Genomic DNA, 23,835 nt, shown 5'->3' with positions numbered 1-23,835 from the left:
ATGTAAGTATCAAAATTTATATTTAGGTTATGAATTGTCAGCATAACGCCTTTTTACTGTACTCAGTAGATCACAAGACTATCAAGTGTTTCCAAAGTCTTGGCAGACAACATCAACAAGGTAAGTACAGAAGCCCCTTGGACAACAGAAAACACTTTGCAAGAAGCCGAGACAATTTTAGAAGAATTACTCCAAACGCAGGTGAAGTACATAAATAGAAGACATAACTCTGTTGCGGACTACAATGCAAAAGAAACACGGATAAAAAATCTTCACATACGTCACAAATTTACAACACAAATTAAAAGATCTACCATTTACTCCGATGTATTCGATAAAAACGAAATTGTAAACCTGTTATAATGTATTCATCCTTCCAATCCAAAAAATAAAAAACAAAAATTGTCAGCATAACATAAGAGTTTCTTGCCCAGCCACTTTAAACCGTCAGGTTTGATGTAATATTGTGCAGTGAATATTTCCCGCCACTTGGTTACTTCGAAATCTATAAGTTATGATTCAATATGAAAAGATTATCCTGCCCCGTGGTGGAAATAAACAAGGTGATGCAATAAATTCGCGAAGTTAAACTAGTTTCAGGATTCTTACATTTCGCCCTAACCGACCAACATCAACATCTGGAGATCGAAGGACACCAAAATCTGTTTTCAGAAACCAAAAATGGTACGAGCTCATTTTTAAACCCATAATTTTGCGTCTATCCAGAATTATTTGCAGAATTTTCACTTATAAACTGAATTCACAAACTGATTTTTTTTTTTTTTTTGTTAATTTTCATTGTTCGATAATAATAGGATTTCTAATTACTTTCTAGGGTTTTAATTGAAGAGGATAAAACAGGTTAAACATTCCAAACTAGATCATTTTCATTGTCGAGCAGTGTAACTGGGTACAGAAATTAGGAATGTTGATTTAGGTTTAGATTATTAAGGTCAATGTCTAGGTTGGGTAGTTTTTCTTTTCTTTTTCGAACACCTAATTCGTGTGATGCCACAAATTGAAAGTTTTGATGATGAAAGTAACTGTCACCGATACTTTTTGGTTACACTACCAGTTGATTAGACTATTGTTATCAACCCCTTTGTACAAATTCAGATAATGTTTGCTTTACGTATGAGACGCGCTTTAGCATGACTTGCACCATGAATGATCAAATTAGACCCAATAGGGTGAACATAACAGTAGCCAAACAAGAAGAATAACAGGACAATTGTTCACTAGGAACATAAGTTATATTTCTTTCACGAAAGACCTGTACAACGTTACTTTCAAGGTGTTCGCTATGTCACGGTGTTGTATCTCTCATGTTCCATTTTACTTTCGAAGTCTTCTTCTAGTATTCTTCTTTAACCTACAGATACTAACTCGCGTCCTGTATATAGATTAAAAGTTCTTATATACTAGTAATTCAAAGGGATAGAAACTCTTGTATGGTGACAATCTACTGGAAATAGATCAATTTCTAGCTATTACTCCTAGGAATAGAACGCTAAATCCAGACCTACTTGAAGATCAAATTCTCTTGCATCAAACCTGAGTGTGTAGGGTCTTCTGATGGGCCTATACCCAAAAAAGTATCAATGAAACTAGATGTTACATTTCTTTTGTATCGAGTAATTTTTAGAAAGGTTGGTTATAAGGTGGGGATAGAAGTTTATTGTGCTGATTTTTGGGTAGGAATCCTTTTGCTATCAGGTCCACTGAACTTCACTTGCCTACAATGATTTTTGTTTGTTCGAATTGTAATTGATATAATTTATATTTTGTTCTGTGCAAAACATTGGGATGAATTTAGTCTGTTTAGTGGTTAAAAAATTCTTGTATGTGTTTCATTTACTATTGGTAGGGTCTAATTAGTCCTGCACTTCTGCTTCCAGGAAGGGAAGGGTTCAGAAGACCAGCAAAGAGCTGCGGATACGACTCTCTTTGTAAGCATCTTGTATATTTCGTCTCTCTCGTTTTGCTCTGAATTTGTAAGTGACTCTAATCTCTTACTTGGCCTTCAAAATGTTTTTTCAGGTACAAGACCTTGTTCAAAAAATGGTGAGTTTCATCTTATATATCAGTTAATCTCATTTGGCACATATCGTGAAGTTTCAAAACCAGTTTTCTTTGCACTTTGCAGCAATCTAGGCTCGATACTATGTGCGACACCATTATTTCAACAAATATCCTTTGTCCATCTTTTAGTTGATGCAACACGTATCAGCATAGGGTTTCTTTTAACCATTCATTTCGTAGTTGAAATTTTCGTTTCGTTTTCCTTAATGAGAAATATACTTGATGAGATGGGTGGCAGAATTGATGGGTTAGAGAAGGACATCAATGAGTTCAGAGCCAATATTGAATTGGATCGGTCGAAACCAAAGCATCAAGATATCAAACCAGAAGATGCTTCTACTTAAACAGCTGAACGTAAGTGCAGTGGATCATTGGGTTATCAGCAGTACAACCACTACTATGACTAGATAGCAGTTGTTTCTTTGTTTTACACACTTGTAGATGGACACATTGGGCAGTTTATATTTGTCTCTACGTGACTAGTATGAATTTCGTAACTGGGAAGTACATTTTTTCACTGTCATGAGTCCCATGACTGTGCTATTGTTTTCTCAGTTAGGTGTTCATCTTTGTGTACTGTTGTCAAGCAGCACCCTACAACGCTGCTTATTAGCATTAATCTTCTGATGTCCATCATCTTGAAGCAACATGGTTTCTGAACTCCCAAGTATGCCCCCAGAATGCTCTATATAGGTTAGATTGGCAACTACTGATTATTTGTTTTTACTGTTTACGCCATGCAAGTCAAACCTAAGATTCATTGCAACTGTAAAAGTTCCTCGATGAGAAACGTACCAAAAAACTCAGATCATTCAAAGCAAAAATTCCTTAATATACTGGAGACACTTGATCAGTATAACAAAGTTACATAATTTAACACTTCTCATACAAGTTACAAGAATGAGCGACCGAGTTTTTCTCGTTGTTGGTTTTCGAAAAAATGATACGAAAAAACCGTATACTTGCTCGATCGTATGACTGCATGTATGGAAGCAAATTCAGTGGTCTGCAGGTTTCAGTTATATCTAAAACAGAGAGCTGGGCTTGGTTTGCCAATGTCATGAAACAATCGAAAGTTTCCATGTTACGTATGACAGTAGCCAAGTAAGCAACTGGTTGTCTTTCTTTTGCAGCATCACGTTGAGATCCAATACTTGGTTCATCACTAGAATTTAATTTGCCCTCAGAAGGATCAAATCTGTTGCCATTACAGTTACCATGATCATCAGATTCCCTTGACTTGCAGTCATTTGAATTTGTCTTGAGAACAAGGAGTGCTTCATCATCTGCGTCATTAAGTTTATCTCTGGTGCAACCGTTTGATATCTTTGGGCTCAATAGATTGGTAAGAACTCGAAGGAGATCCGGTAAGCATAATGGATCATAAATCACATCTGCTCCCAACCTATGAAAATAGAATATGAATAGAAGACATGAGTAAACAATGTAGGGAAATAAAATACCTTCGGATTTTTCTGTCCAATGGCATTCTTGTGAATCCTCTGGACTCGGAGGGTCCAATGTTCGAATGACGGAGATATTCTGCTAGATCATTGAAACAGAATGAACACTCACACAATGTCCGGCTTGAATCCTTGGAGCTCTTCCTCTGATGCAGATTCCCATGGCAGGTGTCTGCATTCGATCTGAAACATTAACACTAAAATCAGGAAGCCAAACCCATATTCTCATCATTTTCAAACATTTTTCTAATTTCTTCAGCAAGACTGCAAGTTATGCATCTTGCACAGTAATCAATAGTAGTGTTGTCATAACAATCTTGAAGGAACCGTATCGTCCTTATCCAAAGTCCTAATGGCCGTTACAGCTTGTAATACAAAGTATAGTTTGTAAGTCAAGACGTTGGATCCATTACAATACTATAATTCTATACATACACTCAAGAGTAAGATTTTGGATGCTTACCTGTGACACCTCAGTTTGCACCTTCAATTGGTTCAATTCTAAATTATGCTTCATGTTCGCCAAAGTTGACAAATCACCATCTGTCAGTATAACCTGTATCAAAAAGTCATTAATGAAACATGTGCGTCAATTTTTCCAAATTACTATAGATGACAACTCATATCCAACTCAAGTGGGACTCCTAATAAGATAAGCCGTCGAATCATGCACATCGACACAGGCCAACTATAGGCACTTCACTGCATTCGTAATTTGTCCAATCAATCATCTGTTAAAGAGAGGAAAATCTAGAGACCTACTCAAAAATGGTCCCCGGGGGAAAATGAATTATTGATGTTACATAGGGGGGTAATCTTTCTGCATATGTATATGAAACCTATTATGATATATAACGTATTTTTATCACAAAATAGGACTAAATCAAGCTAAATAGATAGCTAACAAAAAAGCCATGCCTAGAAAGACCCACATGCATTGATCCATCTAATAATAGAAAGTTGACGATAATGGGTAATTGAATGAAATTAAATCTCATGAACTTTCTTCACAGTTATAGCGATGAGTTTTAACAGAGTAATTTACTCTGCTTAAGCAAACATTTCCAGTACTCATGCATTATAGATGTCCCGAATCAATATTAATTACCGTTTACGTCTTGCTTCCTAAGCAATTACAAAAAAAAAAACAAAAAAAAAACAGAGTATGTCCCCGATATTGGTCTACATTGGATGTTAACTTAGAATTTACTGTAGGGATTTTAGTACTTTTAAACTTGGTATGAAGATGAACAAGAACGAGTTTCTCTTCTTTCAAACCTAATTGTTTTCTCTAGGTGGAATTAGATTATCTAATTCTAGAGATTCAACAAGATGCCTCTCATAGTCTTGTAGTTTCCAAGCAATCGGGTAAAAGTTTTCAAGTTGTGAGAGAAGAATCTCCATTTTTCAGTTCTTCCTTTAGTCAAAGGGTAGAAGAAACTAAATTGGTTAATTTTTTAACTTATCTTATCCATTCATTTGTTTCCATTATAAGCTTCGCTCTTCATCACATACCTTTGAGGCTTTCACATAAGCAAGAGATATACCAACTAAACCAACACCTGAGCCAACCTGGTTCAGCAAAACCATCACTAAGAATCACAATTCAATTCCATTCACTTATATTATATAGATGATGTTTATTGCTATGATGTCTTCCACCAGGAGATTTTGATGCTCAGGAATGCTTTAGAACACTCACGCTACAAAGCAACAGTTGAGAACTAGATACTTTAAATAATCGTAGAACAAATGAATCAAGCACTATCAGCCTTACCTCAAAACAAGATTTATTAGAGAATACGTCTGGATGTGAAAGTACGAATTCTGACAAGAAAAGGCTTGAAGGCCAAATTGAACACCTGCAGTGACCATTCCACATTAGCTATGATAATGTTACTCATCGAAATAGCATACATACTGATGTCAGTAATGACAAAACTGACAACAGAGTTATCAACCTGCAGGTGCTGTGGCCTACAAACAACCTTGTTGCTAGAAAACACATTCCTGAAGCTGCTAAACCAAATTGAGTACGATGTATAACTGGTGTTTTGCAACAAGAGGTAATCTGGTTAGACTTCCATACGCAATAACTTCTGGTTAAAGAATTACAAGTTTACTTTGTCCGAAAATGAGCCCAAGGAGTATGGGAGAGAGAGAGAGAGAGAGAGAGAGAGAGAGAGAGAGAGAGAGAGAGAGAGAGTGCAATATGGTTTATCATTTTGTTACATGACATAGAAGAACGAGGATTGCGTCCTAAAATAAGCATTTAGATTGCTACAACATTCTAATTTGGTGAGAAAGATGCAAAGTACTATCACGGACCGCATTAGTAAGCTATTTTCAGAAAGCAGCAATTTTGGTACAAGGTTGAAGCCTTCCAAGTTGATTGAATAACATATTGGATTCAAAATATAAGTAACACATACCCAGTATCTCCTTCAAGCATGTTAACTGAACACTGCAGCGGAATTACGACTTTCTCTACTCTTGAACAACTTGAGACTTTAAAGAAACCAACAATTGAGATGAGTTGTATAAAAAAAACAACCTAATAAAATTCAAAATGTGCTGGACAGTAACATAATTAGTCTCACCATTAGGAAGAAGAAATGAAACTCTTTTATAAACCCTTGAGTTTCCCCTCTCAAAATCGTCCTACACAAGTTAAAAACGGAATATCAAAATCTCAAATTCAATAGTACAATTAACAAACACCGCTTATTAATCGAAAACGATAGTCATGAAGTATTAACTACTCATTACCTTTACTGAAGTCATATAATAAGAAAAGTGTTCATACAGTTCATCCAAGACCTCAATAGAACTCGATTCAACTTCAACAATTACTTTCTTTAGAAAATTCTTCACATATAAATCACTCGGCGGGTTATCTTCATTCATCTGCACAGGGGTATTTTACAGTAAACTTTCCGCATAATCGAGTTAAACTTAAGATTCCAATAAGGGTCCAATCTTTTAAAATACAAACTTACAATTTTGTTAATACAATACTGGCAGATGAAATTCTGAACTTCGCTTGTGATCAATCCTTTCCCACATTCCCTACAACCGCCCAAATTTGAAAAAAGATAAAAGAAAGGGAACAAATTTAGTGGTAAATTATTAGCAAATATTATCACAAAAATTATGGAAGAAGAGCGAGAGAGAACCTGGCAAAGTAAATTAAGCAATGAGTAGGCTCCATAGCTAGAAAAGCTGAGGTGAGACGAAGACATTCTAGGGTTTCAGGGTCAAGCTTTGAAATCTCTTCCATTTGAAAAAAGCCTTGGGTTTTTCCCCAGAGCTGCTGTTGTGCAGTGTAAGCTAGGGCGGGAGGGTTAGGACTTAGAAGTATGTGCTTACTTATTTTTAGAGCATCTCCAATGCATTGGCCAAGGTCATCCTATGTAGAGGTCTTATTAACACATTTTTACGTGTGGGTCATTACTAAATGACAAAAATAAATTAATGTAAATTTTTTACCTCAAGTTGATCTCCAACCCTCAAGGTATTATCTAATAAACATTATTTAAATTTAGAGACCCAAGGTCATAGAGAAAGTCTTATTTATACTTTCTCTATTACCCCCACTTAGCCATGTCATCTATCTCTATGACCTTGACCCTTGTGTCGTAGATGGAAATTTGGTGCGAGAAGTCTTAAATCGTGTCATTCAATTTTAAGATTTTTACCCCTTGCATTGGAGATGCTCTTATATAAGCCAACTTTTGATAAGAAAGCGTGATTGGGGGATGTTGAAACTAATTGGGAGATGTAAATTACTCCCCCATCTAATAGTGTCCGCTAAGGAGTGTTTTTTTGGGGCGGAAATACTAAAATACCCTTCCATCTAAATTAAAATTTAAAACTAAAAATCAAAATCAAATCCTAACAAGTTCTTAAAGATAAGTTAAATTGAATTGTTGTTGAGCAAGAAGAAGAAGAAGAAATGGCTTCATTGAATACCCAATCATATTTAAAGTGTTGTTGTTGTTTTTAATCTTCGTTTGTGTTACAATCATAAATTGAAACTTTTCAGTTTCAGTTTCAATCCGCTCCTGGCTTGTGTTCATGATGAATACCCTACTGTTTTTTGTGCTGGCATGGTTTTTAGGATGAATACCATGCCGAAACTTGTTATTTCAGACAAAGTTTTTCTATATGTTTTTGTCCTCAAACTGGCACGGTTCACTTGGGAATCGACTATGCCGGCACCAGTACCGGCATGCTCGATAATGAACTTTCTGTGTCGGTAGTGTACTTATAATTTCAAAATTGGGGGATATTGTGTCTCGGCATGGTGAAAGTATGAATGCCATGCCGATTTGGTCTCTGCTGGCATGGTATTCATACTTTTACCATGCCGGCATTGAGATTTTTCAGGCGTAATAATGGCGAATTCAATGAAAGAAAAAACAAATTTCAGTATATTAATACCTATGGATATGTATTTAAAACACTTTTTATGTTCAGTTTATTTACTTTCCTGGGTTGGTTCTTCACCTAAGTTTTCATGATCATAAACATCTTGATTTAATGTTGTTGTATCAACATATTTCAATGATAATGATTTATACTAATCATTATCAAACTAATCTATTAACTTAATTAATTATAATTAATCACTAAACATGTTTAGTAAGGGGTAGATTAGGAATTATAGAAATTACATGGATAGGGGGTGACCTTGATTTATTATTTAAATCTCGTTTTTGTCTTTTTCCTATATCCCCTAATTAGTTTTAATATCCCCCGATTGCATGTTCTTTGATAATCTAGCGAGACTGGGGTATACCCAGATTAATTGGGGTATACCTGATGAGACAAAACCTGGGTCATTTTGAAGTAAAACATGACACCCCTTAACCCTATATTTTCTAAATGGTTAATATACCTTTGTTTAATTAACACTAAAAAAAATGATTAGCATAGAGGGATTTTATGAATTTAAGTTCTGAAATTTTGTTTTTGATTGAACTTATTTGGAAAGATTTTTGATGGAAAAGATTTGTTTTGAGAAAATCTTTTGCAACGAAAATGAAAACGCACTACCCAAACACTTCTAAAAAGGGGACTGTAAAGCTGTTGTATGAAATCACACTCAAAATTAGAGAAGAAATCAACACTTTCAGTTCTGAAAGTATGAAAAGTCGGCAAGGTCGATAAATGAAGACCCTGCCGACTAACATTGGCCGGCATGCTTGTTTCTAAAAAACAGTGCCGGTTGTATTATTTTAGACGCACGACAGACTGTAGTTAATGCTTCACTAGTCAGCATTTTATTGATTTCCTACCTTGCCGGCTAACCTACAGTTGACGTCTAATTAATTTCTCACCTTGCCGGCCAAGGTATAGTCGGAAATGTAATAATCTTACTACCTTTCCGACATTTGGCAATACCAAAAAAAAAAAACAGATTCTTGAAAGTTGTAATTCAATTTATTCATGAAATTTTTGTCACTACATTGATTGAAACATAAAATCTAACTCTTAGTCGTAGGAATAACGGATGCACTTAGCACGTGCATCAAGCCTTTGAACCCCTAGGCGATCCTAGTGGACGAGTTATAGTCTCGTGAGGGTTTACATAGAGATCTACCTACAAAACCTACACAAAAACTTTTAAAACTATCAATCTTCGACGGATGAATCCGAGTCCGATTCACCTACCATATTCTCTAGGGCATACTCCGGAATTTTGGATACCATGAAGTGATAGCTTGCATCGAACGCGAATGCTTCCCCCTTTTCCTCCAAGTAATGCGCTTTCGCGACTTCATGCTACAAAACACAACACAAACTTTCTTTGTTAATGGTGTTTCATTGGGAGATAAAAGAACGTGGATTACGTAAAATAAACCACAAAAATACTTACAAATTGTTCAATGGACAAGTTAAAGTGAGTAGCGTTCAAAATTCGATGTTGGATAACTAAATAAGCAAGTATCGCATTTTTGATGACTATGTGCATATCATGAATTTTTTGAACACTTCTTCCATTCGGATTCCGAAACTCTTGCCTATATTTGTTGTATACCTTTTCCCAAAAGATTTCGGCATCTGCCCTTACGGAGGACTGATTTCTAACCCGAGTTTCGGCATACCATGCTTTGGTGATGGATAGATCTTCATTTGAATCAAATGATGCCATTGTTGTATGTAGAGGTATTGGGAGAGTTATAAAGATTAGATTATGATATGAGCTCTGGAGAGTATATGCAAATAGGTGTGTGTTTTTTTGTAGAGAGAACTAGTGTATTTATAGGATGGTGCCCAAATTTGGCCGTTAGGGTAGTCAATCAATGCAGTTGTGCTTGCAAAAATTTGAATTTTGAAACTGCCGGCTAGGTCGTTGTTTCCACAGTATGCCGACTAACACATTGTAGGCAATGTCGTAACTTTCTTACCCTGACGGCTATAACAATTTTCATATACAGGAAAGGTCATATTCTGCTGCATATGGTCGGGAAGATATTTGTTTAAAACAACGTCGACTAAAATATAGTCGGCAGGGAAGTAATTTTATACCCTGCCGACGTTATGATTTTTGTAACACAGGAAAAGGTCATTTTCTGCTGATTTAATTCGGCACGAAATTTGTTCAGTACACTGCCGATTAACAAAAAGTTGGCAAGGTAATTATTTTCTTACCTTACCGATCCTGATAACTGCACCATTTCTACTGTTATGGCCGACAGTCTGCCAGTTCACAACCTTGACGGTCCTGGTTTAGTCGGCAGTATAACTTAACAAAACATTCACTCAATACCCTGCCGACGGAATGATTGAAACTTAACATAGCTAAACAAACCATTCATTCAACAACTAGAAATCCAACATTTGTCCAAAATAAGAAAACATGTGTCCCATAACATTTGTCCAACCATTAACCGTAACATTTGTCTAACACATAAAGAAATAAACTATAAATGCATTCATTCACGACCACGACCACTACCACGGCCCCGTTTAGCATTTCCACGACCACTACCACTACCACCACCACGGGTACGAGGCCTCTTTTGTTCAGCATTCCTCTTGGCTTGTGCTTCCCTCTTGGCTTGTGATTCCCTCTTTAGTTCAACATTAGCTTGCTGGAACATTTCGGTGGAAACTTCATTGTCAACATTGCTAGCATAGTCAATGTGCTTAGTTTGCTCTTCAATCGATAAAGGATGTCCTCTTTCTCTCACGCAACACATCATCTTCACAAGGGTCTTCAAATGCTCCTTCTATTTTCAATCGATAGAATGATTCAATAATGTAATCTTAAAGCAACTCTAAAATACTTCCAAAGTTCTTAAGATTTGTTGCTGGGTCTTTCGGTGGCATCTTCCTCTTACGACCCGGTTGTTCAACATTCTCTTCCCAAATCACAATAGGACGAGCAAAACCCAAGTACCACGACGTGTAATTTTCATGAGATTCATGACCTTCGGTCACCTCGTCCAAAAGACTCGTATCGATTTTATGGTCACGTCTTTCGTCCCAACGAGAATCTGGTGCCGGAGCGTAATGGATGCCAATACTTTTTTGGGACGTGCTTCACATCTCTCTTACCACTTTAAAGTGAGGTCCATCACCGGGATGGGGTTCTTCTTGGACGTAACCCACTTGTCGCATTACCCGGGTTGGATCGTACATTGAAAATCCTTTGGGGTAAAACAAGGGACCGTAGTACAATGCAACATCATCTCTCCTTACGATTATATCTTCATTTCTATCATCTCGATACAGATCAAATATTACATCATCCGCAGTCAATTTGTCAAGGCGACTCGCATGTTGATAAGCTGTTGTGCCATATCCTTATCTTGAGCACCAGTAAAACTGTATCGTTGTCCTCTTGGCAGGTGACTCGCAAGCTTAGTGTTCACTTTGATGTGGGGGTTGGCTTTCACCAAAGAAGAGAAGTGCTCATATACCCAAACCTATGCAAACACAAAGTTTAGTAAGAATCTTATCTTATAAGCATTTTGCAAATATAAATGATTTAGACAATTGAATTACATGTAAGATACATAAATTTTCGTTAACTTGTTTAGTCAGTGCCCTTGAACTCTTTGTCAACTCTGCATTCAAGAAGGAAACCACCGCGGTATCCCAAGAATACTTATGCATCTCATGAAAAGGATGCAATAGTTGAAGATACTTGGCGTCGGCCAAGTTTCCGGAACAGTCAGGAAATATGTATAACAAATAAGCTTTTACAGTAGCATTGATTTGCACCATGGACAAACTTTCTTCGTCATCAAAGGTTTTCTTGGTCCCAGAGTATGTGTCTCTTAACATCTTCAGACTTAACTTCCTGCTTATATAACCATCCTTCCTCACAAACAAAGACTCGTACTGCTTCTCATCCAAACTGAACAAGATCTTGGTCAATTTGAAGATTTTCTCCCAAGAAATGCCTTCTTCGTATCCATCACTGATTGCTTTTCCCTCAACCTCGAGGCCTAGAATTTGATGAGCACCATTGGGAGTTACCACCGTCTCACCGAATGGGAATAAAATTGTATCAGTATCTCCGTAGAACCTCTCACAGAATGCATATACGGTAACTTTGTCATACTCAACAATCAAACTCTCCACCGCAGGCCACAACCCGGAGTTCTTGACAATCGGTTGCACCTCCTCGCATTCCTTGTCAAGTGTCCATAACATCATCATAATGCTTGAAGCTTGGTGCCTCATAAGACATATGGTATGCTTGTGATCCTAAGTATAAAAACACAAAATTAAAACAAATACAAACACTTGAAGCAAATTTAAGATAAATATATACACTTAAATAAAAACAAAGTTTTATTGAGATTACTTATGATAGCACCATGGATTCCACGTGCCCATGAGTCTTTTTATTAAAAAAGAACATGTCCACTATCTTCTGGGGTCCCTAGTGGAGGATGACCTGGTTTCAGTGTAACTTTCAAGTGATCGGGAAGCATGTGGGAATCAAATGGTTTAGTGATAACCCTCTTCGGTCATCCGGTAGCGGTTGTAGTTGCAGTTACAACTCTAGTTTGTTGATCAATACATGTTTCTTCTCCACCTTCTTCTTCTTATACTTCCTCTTCCTCTTCAACAATTACATCTTGTATATCTTTATCTCCATCATTGTTATCACCATCACCATTACCTCCTCCAAAATATTGCATGTCTTGATCATCATCATCATTATGCTCATCATCTCCTCCAGCAACCAGAGTTCTTTCAACACCATCATGATCATTACCTCTTCCACCAGATGGATTTGATTGGTCTTCATCTGGAGTTTCATCTGGATCACTTGGTTTCGGTGGTGGTTGAGAATCATTCTGTTAACAGATCTTGAGTGTTCCCGCTGAACTAATGCCCCTCGATGTGTTGCAATCAAGAGTTTGTCACCAACACGAGGAGGTCTTGAAGGGGGAGTAACATTTTTCTTCATTCCCTTTTGCAACCTAAACAAGAACAATTAAAAAAAAAAATCAATAGTCGGCAGGGTCGAAAACTATAATCTATGCCGTCCAAACAATAGTCGGCAGGGTCGATAACTATAATCCATGCCGACTAAATAATATTCGGCATGGTTTTATTCAAATAAACTGGCGGCGTATAACAAATCTGAACACAATAGATACAAGGATTTTCCACATAATTAGTCGGCAAGGTCTATTACCCATACAGCCGGCAGAGTGGTATTCAAATACCATGCCGACCTTATGACTTTAGGCATCAAGAGACACCTACATTTTTCAAAACACACCGCTGGCAGGATAACAAATTATAACCCAACGGCTGTAAAAAATATATATCGCCCGCAAGGTATTAAGGTTGAATACCATGCCGACCCTGTAAAATGCAGTTACAAATATTAAACAGCCGGCATGATATTCAACCTAAGAGCTTGCCGATTAACCTTAACTATGAAAAGTCAACATGGTCGTGTATCAGAGACCCTACCGGCTGAATAACTGCAAATTCACAAATTTGATTTTTCTGACCTAATTTGACATGCAAACATAAAATTGAAGTACTACAGTGAGTTTAAGTAGGCCCTTACTTTCTTAATGGCGTCATTTCTTCGGTTTGAGCGGCGTTGATTTCTTCTTCTTCGACGGTTTTTTTACTCCGTTTGTGTTGAACTAAATTTGCAATTCCAAGGCTATTCTATTTTATTTTTTTTGAAACGACTAGCGCTCGGTGACTCCGTGTTTGAAGATTAATCGACGATCAAATTTTCGAATCGAAGAATTAATCGATGATTTTTCAAACCGTTTTTGATGAGGGGACCAATTTCAGCCGGTATGGTGGAGGATAAGAAGAGGAGAAGATGAAATGAAAGCAATTAGGTTTAGTTTTAATTAAAATACATAAGGGTATTTTTGTAACTTTGCTCATGTTAACACCCCCTAGCCCTTTAAATGAGTCCCTTTAAAATTGGGTATACCCGAATCTAGCCAGGTTGATAATTACATTAGTTTTTTTTTTTTTGAAAGTTAATTATTCATTCAAAAGAGCTAACCCTGGGGGTTAACAACCCTTACATCTGGTGGATTAGAGCCATCGAATGTCAAAACGGCTGGTGAATGCCTGACGTTTGATTTATCCACTTCCAAAGCTTCAATAATACAAAAAGGTGGAGTACTACCCAAATTACAAGTGCCTTGGAAAGTCCTAGCTTCCTGAAGGTCAGCTGGATTGTTGGTTGTTCTTGGAACAAAGAAAAAACATAGAAAAGTAGAACAAAAACTAATTTCATACTTCAATGCATTCATAATAGTTTGATTTAGCTGCAATACAGAGGAAGGAGACCCATTCAAGTAATCAAATATATTTTACAATCTCCTTCTATGATGAAACTGGATATGCCTTGCTCTCTTGCCCATTTAGCTGCTTGAAGAAATCATATTGCCTCCGCCTCTTCAGGAGATGTCGTTGTGAAGAGCCCTGATTGTCCTTGCTCGAAATTACCTGTGTCATTATGTATAATTATAGCATAACCTGCTGGTCTATGTTTGGATATCCATGCTACATCAAGGTTAATTTTATATTCCGAAGTGCTAGGTATTCTCCAGCCTATCCTGGAATATGTAAAACTTGTGTCCATCCTTCTACTGCTGCAAATGTATGGAAAATCACTAGAGGGTCTTGCACAACAGATGAAAATATAAAGAAAAGATATATGAATATTGCTTCTAGATGTTATTTATGCAGAAAGATCAAGACTCTATGAATCATTTATTATGGAACTGTGATTATGGACAAATTCTATGGAAATGGATTAGTGGGGTCTTTGCTTTTAAAAACCCAACATCTTTTGATGATATTATGCAAATGAGCAAGGACAAAATTTCAGTGATATAAGAGCTCTGGCATATTGCAGCTTTTAGCATAATGGTGGACATCTGGTTCACTAGGAATAAACTGTTCTTTGAAAATATTCCTCCTGATAGTAGAAAAGCAAAACACAGAATTGCTGAGATGATTCTGGATTGTGAAGCAAGACTTAAAGTCTATATGAACAATTCTGCTTATGATCTACAGATTCTGAAATATTTCAACATTGGGTGCAGAAGAGTTAAATCTTTTAAAGTAATAGATTGTACGTTTGCACTGCCTGATCCAGATAGAACTCTACTTTGCTGTGATGGAGCATCTCAAGGTAATCCTGGTTGTTCAGGTTATGTCTTCATAGCTAGAGATTATGAAGGAAATTTCATTTATGATGAAAGTGTTGGACTAGGGATTTCAACAAACTTCATAGCTGAAGTTCTGGAGCCATGGAATGGGCTATTCTTAATGCAAAAGAGAAGATAAACATCAACTCAGATTCTACAGCAGCAATTACAGCCTTCACTAAAAACAAATTACCATGGTTTGTCTTGAATAGATGGTATTTCATTTGCAAAAAATTGAAAGTTATTCAATTTACCCATGTGTACAGGGAAATTAATTTTTCTGCTGACTTTTTTGCTAAAAAGGGTGTGTATCTTATGAAAGGGTAGGATATGAAGTTCTATAGCAGACCAGACAATATGTACAGGATGGAATTCCCTGACAAATTCTATTACAGATTTTGATTTTCTTTAATGGGCTTAGACATGTGGTCTCTTTTGCCTACTTTTCATCTGGGCCTTTTAGACTTGTTGTCTAAAATTTTGGTTTAATCTTTTGTATTTGTTTGGTTTCTAATCAATAAAATTCTTTTTTGTTAAAAATAAATAAATAATAAAAGCCTATCCTGGAATGTTCAGTATGTCTAGATGAGCTAGAGTGAGCTATTGTTTTATCATTACTCCAGTGATGCAGATGTCTTTGGATTCCAGGCTAGTTGTAAACTAGTTTTCTATTTCTTCTCAAAAACTTTGTCACATCTTTCTTTCCAAATAAACCAGATTTTTGTCATGATAATCTCTATTGGTAAAGTTTTGTTTGGTTGAGCCATCCATACCTTACAGATTTCTAAGAAAGTTGTAAAGGTACAAAAGTGTAATTCTACTGGTTTAGGACTTACATCCCAAACTGATTTAGCAAAGTGACAATGGAAAAGGAGATGTTCTAAAGATTCATCAGCATCACGGCCGAATGGGAATTTTGGGGAGATGTCTTTCATAAATCTGGATAGTTTGAGGTTTGTGGATACAACATCTTGAAGACATTTCCATGTAAATATTTTTACTCTTGGTGACAGATTTAATGCACATAATCCTTTCCGAAAAGAGTCAGGCATTCCTAGATTGTGTGTATTGATGGTGTTTTTAGTCAACTTTTGGTACACAGATTTAACTGAAAATTCTCTCGACTTAGTTAGCATCCATCTAAGTTTATCTGATTTTCCTCTATTTTCCAATTGAAGGCTATTCTAATACTTCAAATTTTTTCTGCTATGTTGTAAGGAAATAAAGAGTGAATTAATGTAACATTCCACTTTTTGGTGGTAGGATCAATAAGATCCGCCGCAAGTATTAAATGAGAGTTGTTTGCGTTCCTGGGTTGGTTCAAACCTAATTCTAAATTTAGTATCTATCTGTCTTCCCACATATTAATCCTGAGCCCATCACCTACTTCACATATACTGTTTTGTTCAATCAGTTTAATTCTTTTAATGATACATTTCCATATCCAAGAGCTGGTGCATGGTAGAGGGTTTGGATCTAAAGGCAGAGATTTTCCTGAAATATTTGAGTTTAAGTTGAGAAACCCATAACGCATTGGGTTATGTCAATAATCTCCAGGCTAAATTCATTGCTAAATTGAATTTATGTGCATTTACAAAACCTAGACCACCTTTACGAAGTGGTTTGCAAAGACATGCATAAGATTTAGGGTAGTATCCCTTCTTATCTGTTTCTTTCCCCCACCAGAAGTCCCTTTGTAGAGCATTAATTGTTTTCGTAATTTTTTTAGGAATTACAAAACAGCCCATCTGGTAGGTTGCCATGCTTGCTAGCACATTTTTGTTGAGGACCATCTTACTAGATTGTGCAAGAAGTTTTCCTTTCCATCCCTGAACCCTGTGTTCCATTTTTTCCTATTATACCTTCAAAAACTTGATTTTTGATTTGTCAATGAAGAGAGGGGCACCCAAGTAAGAGTCTTTTAAGTCTTTCTTTTTTATTTTGAGGAGTTTAAAAATCATTCTTTGATGTTTGGGGTGTACTATTTTACTGAAAAGCACTACTGGTTTATCAAACTTTATCATTCGGCCAGAGGCTTTACTGAAAGTTTTTATAATTTGAAGGATGGAGTTGCATTCCTTAAGGTCTGCTCTGACAAAAAGAAGACAGCCATCTGCAAAACATAAATGAGAGATTGAGCTATTTTTTTGTGTCATTTTGACACCATGAATAACTTTTTCATTTTCTTTGTCTAGCAAAAGTCTTGAGAAGATTTCCATGAAAATGATGAATAAGTAAGGGGATAGAAGATCTCCCCCTGGTTGGTTTAAAAAAGTCCCCTGGATTACAATTAAGAAGACAACTATAAAAGTTGTTAATATGCATTGGAAGATTAAGTTACAAAAGGTCTGATTAACACCAAAAGCTTTAAGAGCTGATATTCGAAAATCCCAAATTACTGTGTCAAAGGCTTTTGTCATGTCAATTTTGATCCCCAAACCCCCTTGTTTGACCTTTTTATTTTTAAAAGAGTGAATAATTTCTTTTGCAATAATAATATTTGTCTGAAATTTGTCTCTTGGAAAGAAAGGTTGCTTGAAAGAGGGAAGTTATGGATTTTATATGTAGTTTGATTCTATTAACAAGGATTTTTGCAATAATCTTATAAAAAGTATTGCAAAGTCCAATTGGTCTGCATTGACTAGGATTTTTAGGATGTCTTATTTTGGGATGAGAAAGAGAAAAGTCTTATTAAGGTCAGGGTTGGGTTTACCAGTTCTGAAGAAGTGTTGAATTGTCAAAGTAACCTGATCTCCCACTGTTTCCAAGTTTTGTTTGAAGAAACTAGATGGGAAGCCATTAAGGCATGTAGATTTATTAGGTTTGAGACTCTCAAAACTTTTAAAATTTCCTCCTTAGAAGGTATATGAGCTAGGGTTTCATTATCTTCAGCCGTTATACAAGCCTGGATTTGTTGAAAGATTCCAGTGTCTTAAGGTTGATTAGAGGGGGTTACTGAGAAGATATTATTGAAATATTCAGCTGGGATGTTTTTCATCTTAATTTTATCAGAGGTAGTATCATTATTACTATTTTTTAGACATTCTATTGTGTTCCATTTTTTTCTTTTCAAGGTTTTTGTATGAAAACACTTTGTATTTTTTCACATACAGTGACTATGTTATCTCTAGATTGTTGTTTGGCTATCTCTTCTTGAGTCTTATAGAGATGCTCTAATTGGATCAGTTTTTCCTGAATTTTCTCTTCTTTGTTGTACAAGAGAGGTGAGTTGTTGATTCTGTCAATCTGGGTTAGAATTATTTTTGATGTTTTTAGAGGGAAAACCAAAAAAATTTCTTTTCCAAAGTGTTAGATGATTTCCTAGATACTGTATATTGGATACTACATCAACAGAAGGGTTATCACTACTTAAATGGTTCCATGTATCTTTTATTGTTTGTACACACGTTTTTTCCTTCTGCCAAGTATCATAAAATTTGAAAGTGTATTCAAAATTGTCCGTACTAATATCAAGAGTTAAAGTTATAGGACTATGACATGATCCTACAAACACTAAACGAGAGATTTTGGCCCTAGGGAATTGCAAATTCCAATCAGCATTTGTCACTACTGTATCAAGCTTTTCCTGTATATTTGTTAAGCCATTTCCATGATTATTCCACGTAAATTCATACCCTGAGAAATCTAAGTCATAAAGGCCAGCTTGTTGTAAGATATTTTGATAGTAAGCGCGATCATCTTTCTTAAAAGGTAAACCTCTTTGTTTGTCGGTGAAAATACGAGGGAACCCGAATACACCACAATCTTTTGTTTTGAACACAACTTATATAATACCCACTATGTATAAACCCTCTTGGAGCAACAATCACTCAAAGAATATTTCAACACAGTGTCCACTTGAAATAGGGTTAGTACGAACTGTCCTACCACGTGAATAATTATATCAGACAAGTGGAGAAATCCAATAAACTTTGTTTGATCGTCTATGGATATGAAATCGAGACAATACTACTACAAAGTGTTCACTTAATAATAGTACGATAAATCGAAACCTTATAAGATAAATATGAAGTTCCTAGTTAACATACAAGTGTAATTACTTTAATTATAATACAAAAACAATTATAATGCGAAAATAAAGTAAAGCACACACCAGAATTTTGTTAACGAAGAAAACTACAATCTTGTAGAAAAACCCCGGGACCTAGTCCAGATTTGAATACTCAATGAATTAAGACGCTACAAAAAGTAAACTTGCAACTTCGTGTAGATAATACTAAGTAAACTAAAATCCTAGTTACTCAGCTTCAGCAGTATTCTTGTTTTGATAATATTAGCAGAACTGAAGTTCTCTATAGATATTTGTTTTGATAATATCTAGCAGAACCGAAGTTCTCAATAGATATTTGATATTAGATATCCTAGCAGAACAGGTGTTCTCTTTAGGAGTAAATCTAATATATCTTCTTAATGGTTTAATTTTTATTCACACAAGATTCCTTTGGATTGTATTCCAAACAGTAAAGGATAAACTGTTTGGTAACAAAACTCACTTTATAATCACAATACCGAAATATATGATATAAGCACAGTTAAGGATCTTCTATTTTCAAGACCTGTTACCAGATCCTAAGTTCCGAGGTTACAAGATCAAACAAGACAATGATTACCGAAATAATCAGTCTTGATTACAAGGTTTATGATAAAATCACAAACTACTTGTTGATCTTAAAAAAGGTTATCTTTATTGAAAATAAACAACCTCTTTAATCCCGTAAAATCAAGTCACGAAAAGTTACACCAAGATCAAAACACAAGAAAAAAAGTCTTCAAATCTTCAAAGTCTTCAATCTTCGATTTAATCTTCAAAGTAACAACTAACAAAAACAAACTTGATTCCTTATTGATTTGTCGCACAAAACGGAGTCTGTTAATAATGGCAAATCAATGAATCTATCTTAAGGATCTAGAAAAACTTAGATACGTAGAAACGTTAAATCCTTGATCTAGTTTGAGTAAGCTTTATATCAGAAGAGAAGGTTCTCAAGAATAAACAAACTAGGTGCAATCAAAGATTCAACAACCGTTAGTCAATCAAATCAATAATCTAAAAATAAAATAACAACGCAATCATCTAGTTTCTCAATCCCAAAGACGTCTTTAAACTGAGCGGTCGTAAGAGATTTCGCCTAATTAGGTTACTTTCCTCTCCGAACAGGAGGCTCCACCAGTAACAACACAACTAGGTAGTTTTGCTGGCTCTGAGGATTAGTTTGCTCGAAATGCAAACTTTGATATTTATATACCAAGGAAGTTTGGACACCAAGGTCCAAAACCGAAAATATTCTCAAGATATGCAATATATTTCCGTATTCGGTTTCCACATATATATGGTATTTAACTTGTGTTTGGTGCACATGTCCATAGGATCGATTCCCAATAGCTAAAAACATGTTGCACATATTCATAGGATTCGCTCCCCAATAACAAAACTTGTTGCACATGTTCATAGGATCCGTTCCCCAATAAAAAAACTTGTTTCACATGTTCATAGGATCCGTTCCCCTTTTGCACCTTTTACAAGGATCGATTCCCCTTTTGTGATCAGTTGCACCTCTTACTAGGATCAGTTCCCCTTTTCCTAGAGTTGGTCATACCAATTACAACAAATCGATCATACCATCTCAGGTGATTACTTAAGATCGGTTTCACTAATAAAAAGTCATACCAATACAAAAGTGAGGCCTTGTGAATAGTTTTACCAAGAACATAAACAAGTCATGAGAGATTATACTAATCACACATATTAGTAGTTCAAAAGATATGCAATGAATAACAATACCAATAAGCCTAGCGATTTCCTTTTCGATTCACAAAACAAGTTCATGAATTTACTTCCTTTAAACGAATGCAAAACATTGTTTCCTAGGATGAAATCTTCACCTCATACCCAAACATAATCACAATAGCTTTCAAATGATTATCTCGATGTCATATATATGAAGTTCAAAGGATAAACATTATACTTCGTAATTCAATAAATTCCTTGACACTTAGATCATAGTAATATAACTTTGCATGTTATGTTTTCAATCTAAAAGATTTGAAAGACACAAGATAGATGTGGAACAAGTCAAGTCATAGTTACTAACCTCAAACTGAAGGATGATGTCTTTGTTGTCTTCAATCCATCTTCAGATCTTTGTGAGTAACTGGAGCACAATATTTCTATCATTTCTAGTCTAACCTATCGAAGTTGACTGTAGTTTACATATTAAGCGACTCGAGTTTTGGAACTAAATATGCCAACCAATCTTGACATACCAACGCTTGGTGGGTTCAACCGAGCAGTGCTCTAACATTCTCCCCCTTTGTCAATTTAGTGAAAAAACTCTATTACATATGAAAATAAACCAATTACAAAAATAACTCATATTAATCTGCATGTTTTCAAAAATACATGTCGTTAATTGACATTAGGATAACAAAGCTATACTACTCCCTTAAAGGTAAGATAGGTAGATTTTCAATCCGCACGTCTTTGTTATTCCTTCGTAGTCCATATAACTACAAGTATCATATGATATGCTACTCCTCCTTAGTCTATGCTTTACTCTTTCGTTAAATAAAACGTTTAAGCACCATCGTCCTTTCCCTTAGTGATACCAATCAATATAAATCAATACCAGTATCACTTGTTTACTCCGTATATTTCTCCTACTTTTTGTCACAAAATGACAAAGGTACGAGCAAATAAAGGAAAAACAGAAAGGATCTTACAAATCTCACAAGACTTGCAACCTATAGAGTTAAGCACGAGGGTTCCATACACCATTTTTGATAACCAATATCAAAACCGAAACTACAAAGTAATTTTTTTTTGATATGTTACCAAGGAAACAATTTCCCGAAGCAATTTTCCTTAATAGTTTAGCAAACCAAAAAATCGACTAAGCACCTTAATTCCTTTGCTAAACCGATTGTACAAATACAATCGCGTATTCGGTAAGACCAAAATAAAGATAACTCTATTTTTCTCATCAGGTTCTAATTATCCATATAACTTAGACCTTTCACTTTTAAACAATACAAGTACTAGGTTAGCTAACTAGCATTTCTTGTTAAGGCATTCGCTTAGACTTGAATAACCGAAACCTCCACTTTGATAAGTCTAACTAAAATTAGAATTAACTTAGTTTATCTTATCCGGAATCGAACTGAACTAAACAATTCATCCCGAAAACCTTTTTTTTTGTTAGGCCATAAAAAATTCATACAAACCAAATAAATCAACTTGCATAATTATTTACCTCAACCGGAAGCAATTGAAACAACATAGACATTAAAGCACCGCAATTGCACCGAAATTTTGTAAGCCTAAACGATTGATACTTGTTGATGGTGGTTTTTAATTCAGGGATAAAATTGTAAAGCCGTTTAAATAAGTGATGAGTGCAGAAAATGATCAGCTGTGTAGCGGGTCTTAAAAACAAATAAAAGTATTATCATTATAATTTTTAGGGTTATGACCAGTTGTGTAGCGGGTCTTCTGTATGGTATTTATCATGATCAGCTATGTAGCGGGTCTTCCGTATGGTATTTTCTATGACCAACTGTGTAGAGGTCTAACTCTCTCTTATGATATGACCAGCTGTGTAGCGGGTCAATTTTCTGTTTTGCTCGAGGATTAGCAAAATACAAGTGTGGGGGTGTTGATAAGCACGTAAATGCTACATTTTATACCCATATTTTATAGTATCTAGGACTCGATATTTTGTCTAACAATACTATTTTAGTGCTTTTACAGAAAGTACAAGAAATTCTGATTATCGGGAGCATAAACAGCTAAAGTATTGGCATTTGCACAAAAATGATAAAATATAGCTGTCCTGGTATTTTTATATATCAGCAGCATTCGTGGCCAGCGAATGATACTAACGTAAACAAAGAATTATCGTTGTTTATTTGGTCGAGCACTTGACAAGTTATTTCTCGAGAGGCAACGACTTCATTTCTTGTTAGGAGAGGGTTATGAGCACTATCAGTTTGAGAATAAGAAAGGCGCTGGTGGTGTTTACGTGTTTGAATGGGCAATGGCCGGAGCTGGATTATTCACTAGGGTTCGTTCGTTGTGTGTCGATGGAGCAAACGAAAGAGCTGCTGTTGCCGATATGAATGGAGATGACAAGGATCAGAACGAAAGCATGAAAACATGAATGGAGTTGCTGGAAGTGATTGTTTATTAATGGAACCCAGGGGGTTACTGGTGGTGCATGTTTCTCGTCTCTATAATTTTGAATGTTCCGGTTGCTGAAATAAGTGCTTCCAGAGTTGGTTTTTGCTTTGGGTGTTGATCTACGGTATGGACTAGTGAGATGTTCAGAGACGAGATGGAAATGGATAAGATGGAGTCGAAGTTATGCCGGAAAATAAACAGCAACCAGCTGAAATTCGAAGTCTTCCCAAGATCAACAACTTCAGTACTTGTAGAGGCAGTATACAGAGCAAGAAGATGAGGGACCTAGTGAGTCGATTTGATTTGGCAGTTGAAGTGTATAGCTGAACGGGTGCTGGTAAATGGCGTTGTTGCTGCCGTTAATCATGGAAGCCACGGATGATGGAGGAAAATAAAGGAACTGCAGTTTCCGGTGATTACTTGG

At 35.9% G+C, this 23,835-nt stretch overlaps 2 protein-coding genes across 5 annotated transcripts; one reads left to right on the top strand and one right to left on the bottom strand.

Annotated features, from left to right (window-relative positions):
* The first annotated feature begins 551 nt into the window (after nucleotides 1-551).
* LOC113350153 lies at nucleotides 552-2,729 on the top strand. Of its 3 annotated transcripts, none has more exons than XM_026594246.1 (5): nucleotides 552-684; nucleotides 1,899-1,949; nucleotides 2,041-2,064; nucleotides 2,147-2,189; nucleotides 2,302-2,729. In XM_026594246.1, the coding sequence occupies exons 1-5, from the start codon at nucleotides 682-684 to the stop codon at nucleotides 2,424-2,426; spliced, it is 246 nt and encodes an 81-aa protein (XP_026450031.1). In that variant the 5' UTR covers nucleotides 552-681; the 3' UTR covers nucleotides 2,427-2,729. The 3 variants fall into 3 exon arrangements, with proteins under 3 accessions (XP_026450031.1, XP_026450028.1, XP_026450029.1); XM_026594243.1 differs by lacking the exon at nucleotides 552-684 and adding an exon at nucleotides 1,333-1,694; XM_026594244.1 differs by lacking the exon at nucleotides 552-684 and adding an exon at nucleotides 1,334-1,649.
* A 159-nt stretch (nucleotides 2,730-2,888) lies between these two features.
* LOC113350152 lies at nucleotides 2,889-6,871 on the bottom strand. Of its 2 annotated transcripts, XM_026594241.1 has the most exons (10): nucleotides 6,722-6,871; nucleotides 6,545-6,614; nucleotides 6,315-6,452; nucleotides 6,146-6,206; nucleotides 5,978-6,053; nucleotides 5,323-5,407; nucleotides 5,061-5,117; nucleotides 4,009-4,101; nucleotides 3,658-3,728; nucleotides 2,889-3,487 (listed from the first exon to the last, which is right to left on the bottom strand). In XM_026594241.1, exons 1-10 carry the CDS (start codon nucleotides 6,823-6,825, stop codon nucleotides 2,956-2,958), a joined length of 1,287 nt encoding a protein of 428 aa, XP_026450026.1. In that variant the 5' UTR covers nucleotides 6,826-6,871; the 3' UTR covers nucleotides 2,889-2,955. The 2 variants fall into 2 exon arrangements, with proteins under 2 accessions (XP_026450026.1, XP_026450027.1); XM_026594242.1 differs by lacking the exon at nucleotides 5,061-5,117.
* Nucleotides 6,872-23,835: the final 16,964 nt, after the last annotated feature.

Source organism: Papaver somniferum, chromosome 2 (assembly GCF_003573695.1).
Source record: "Papaver somniferum cultivar HN1 chromosome 2, ASM357369v1, whole genome shotgun sequence".
NCBI classification, from domain to species: Eukaryota; Viridiplantae; Streptophyta; class Magnoliopsida; order Ranunculales; family Papaveraceae; genus Papaver; species Papaver somniferum.
This window is presented reverse-complemented; position numbering and strand designations above follow the sequence as displayed.

Excerpts from the sequence above, each read along its gene's own strand:
- LOC113350152 (XM_026594241.1), bottom strand. The coding sequence starts at position 6,825 with ATGGAAGAGATTTCAAAGCTTGACCCTGAAACCCTAGAATGTCTTCGT. Across the intron at positions 6,615-6,721 it reads TGCTTAATTTACTTTGCCAG|GGAATGTGGGAAAGGATTGA; the intron begins GTTCTCTCTCGC and ends GGGCGGTTGTAG. Across the intron at positions 3,488-3,657 it reads GGATTCAAGCCGGACATTGT|GTTGGGAGCAGATGTGATTT; the intron begins GTGAGTGTTCAT and ends CTATTTTCATAG.
- LOC113350153 (XM_026594243.1), top strand. The coding sequence starts at position 1,602 with ATGAAACTAGATGTTACATTTCTTTTGTATCGAGTAATTTTTAGAAAG. Across the intron at positions 1,950-2,040 it reads CTGCGGATACGACTCTCTTT|GTACAAGACCTTGTTCAAAA; the intron begins GTAAGCATCTTG and ends ATGTTTTTTCAG. Across the intron at positions 2,190-2,301 it reads CGACACCATTATTTCAACAA|TTGATGAGATGGGTGGCAGA; the intron begins ATATCCTTTGTC and ends TGAGAAATATAC.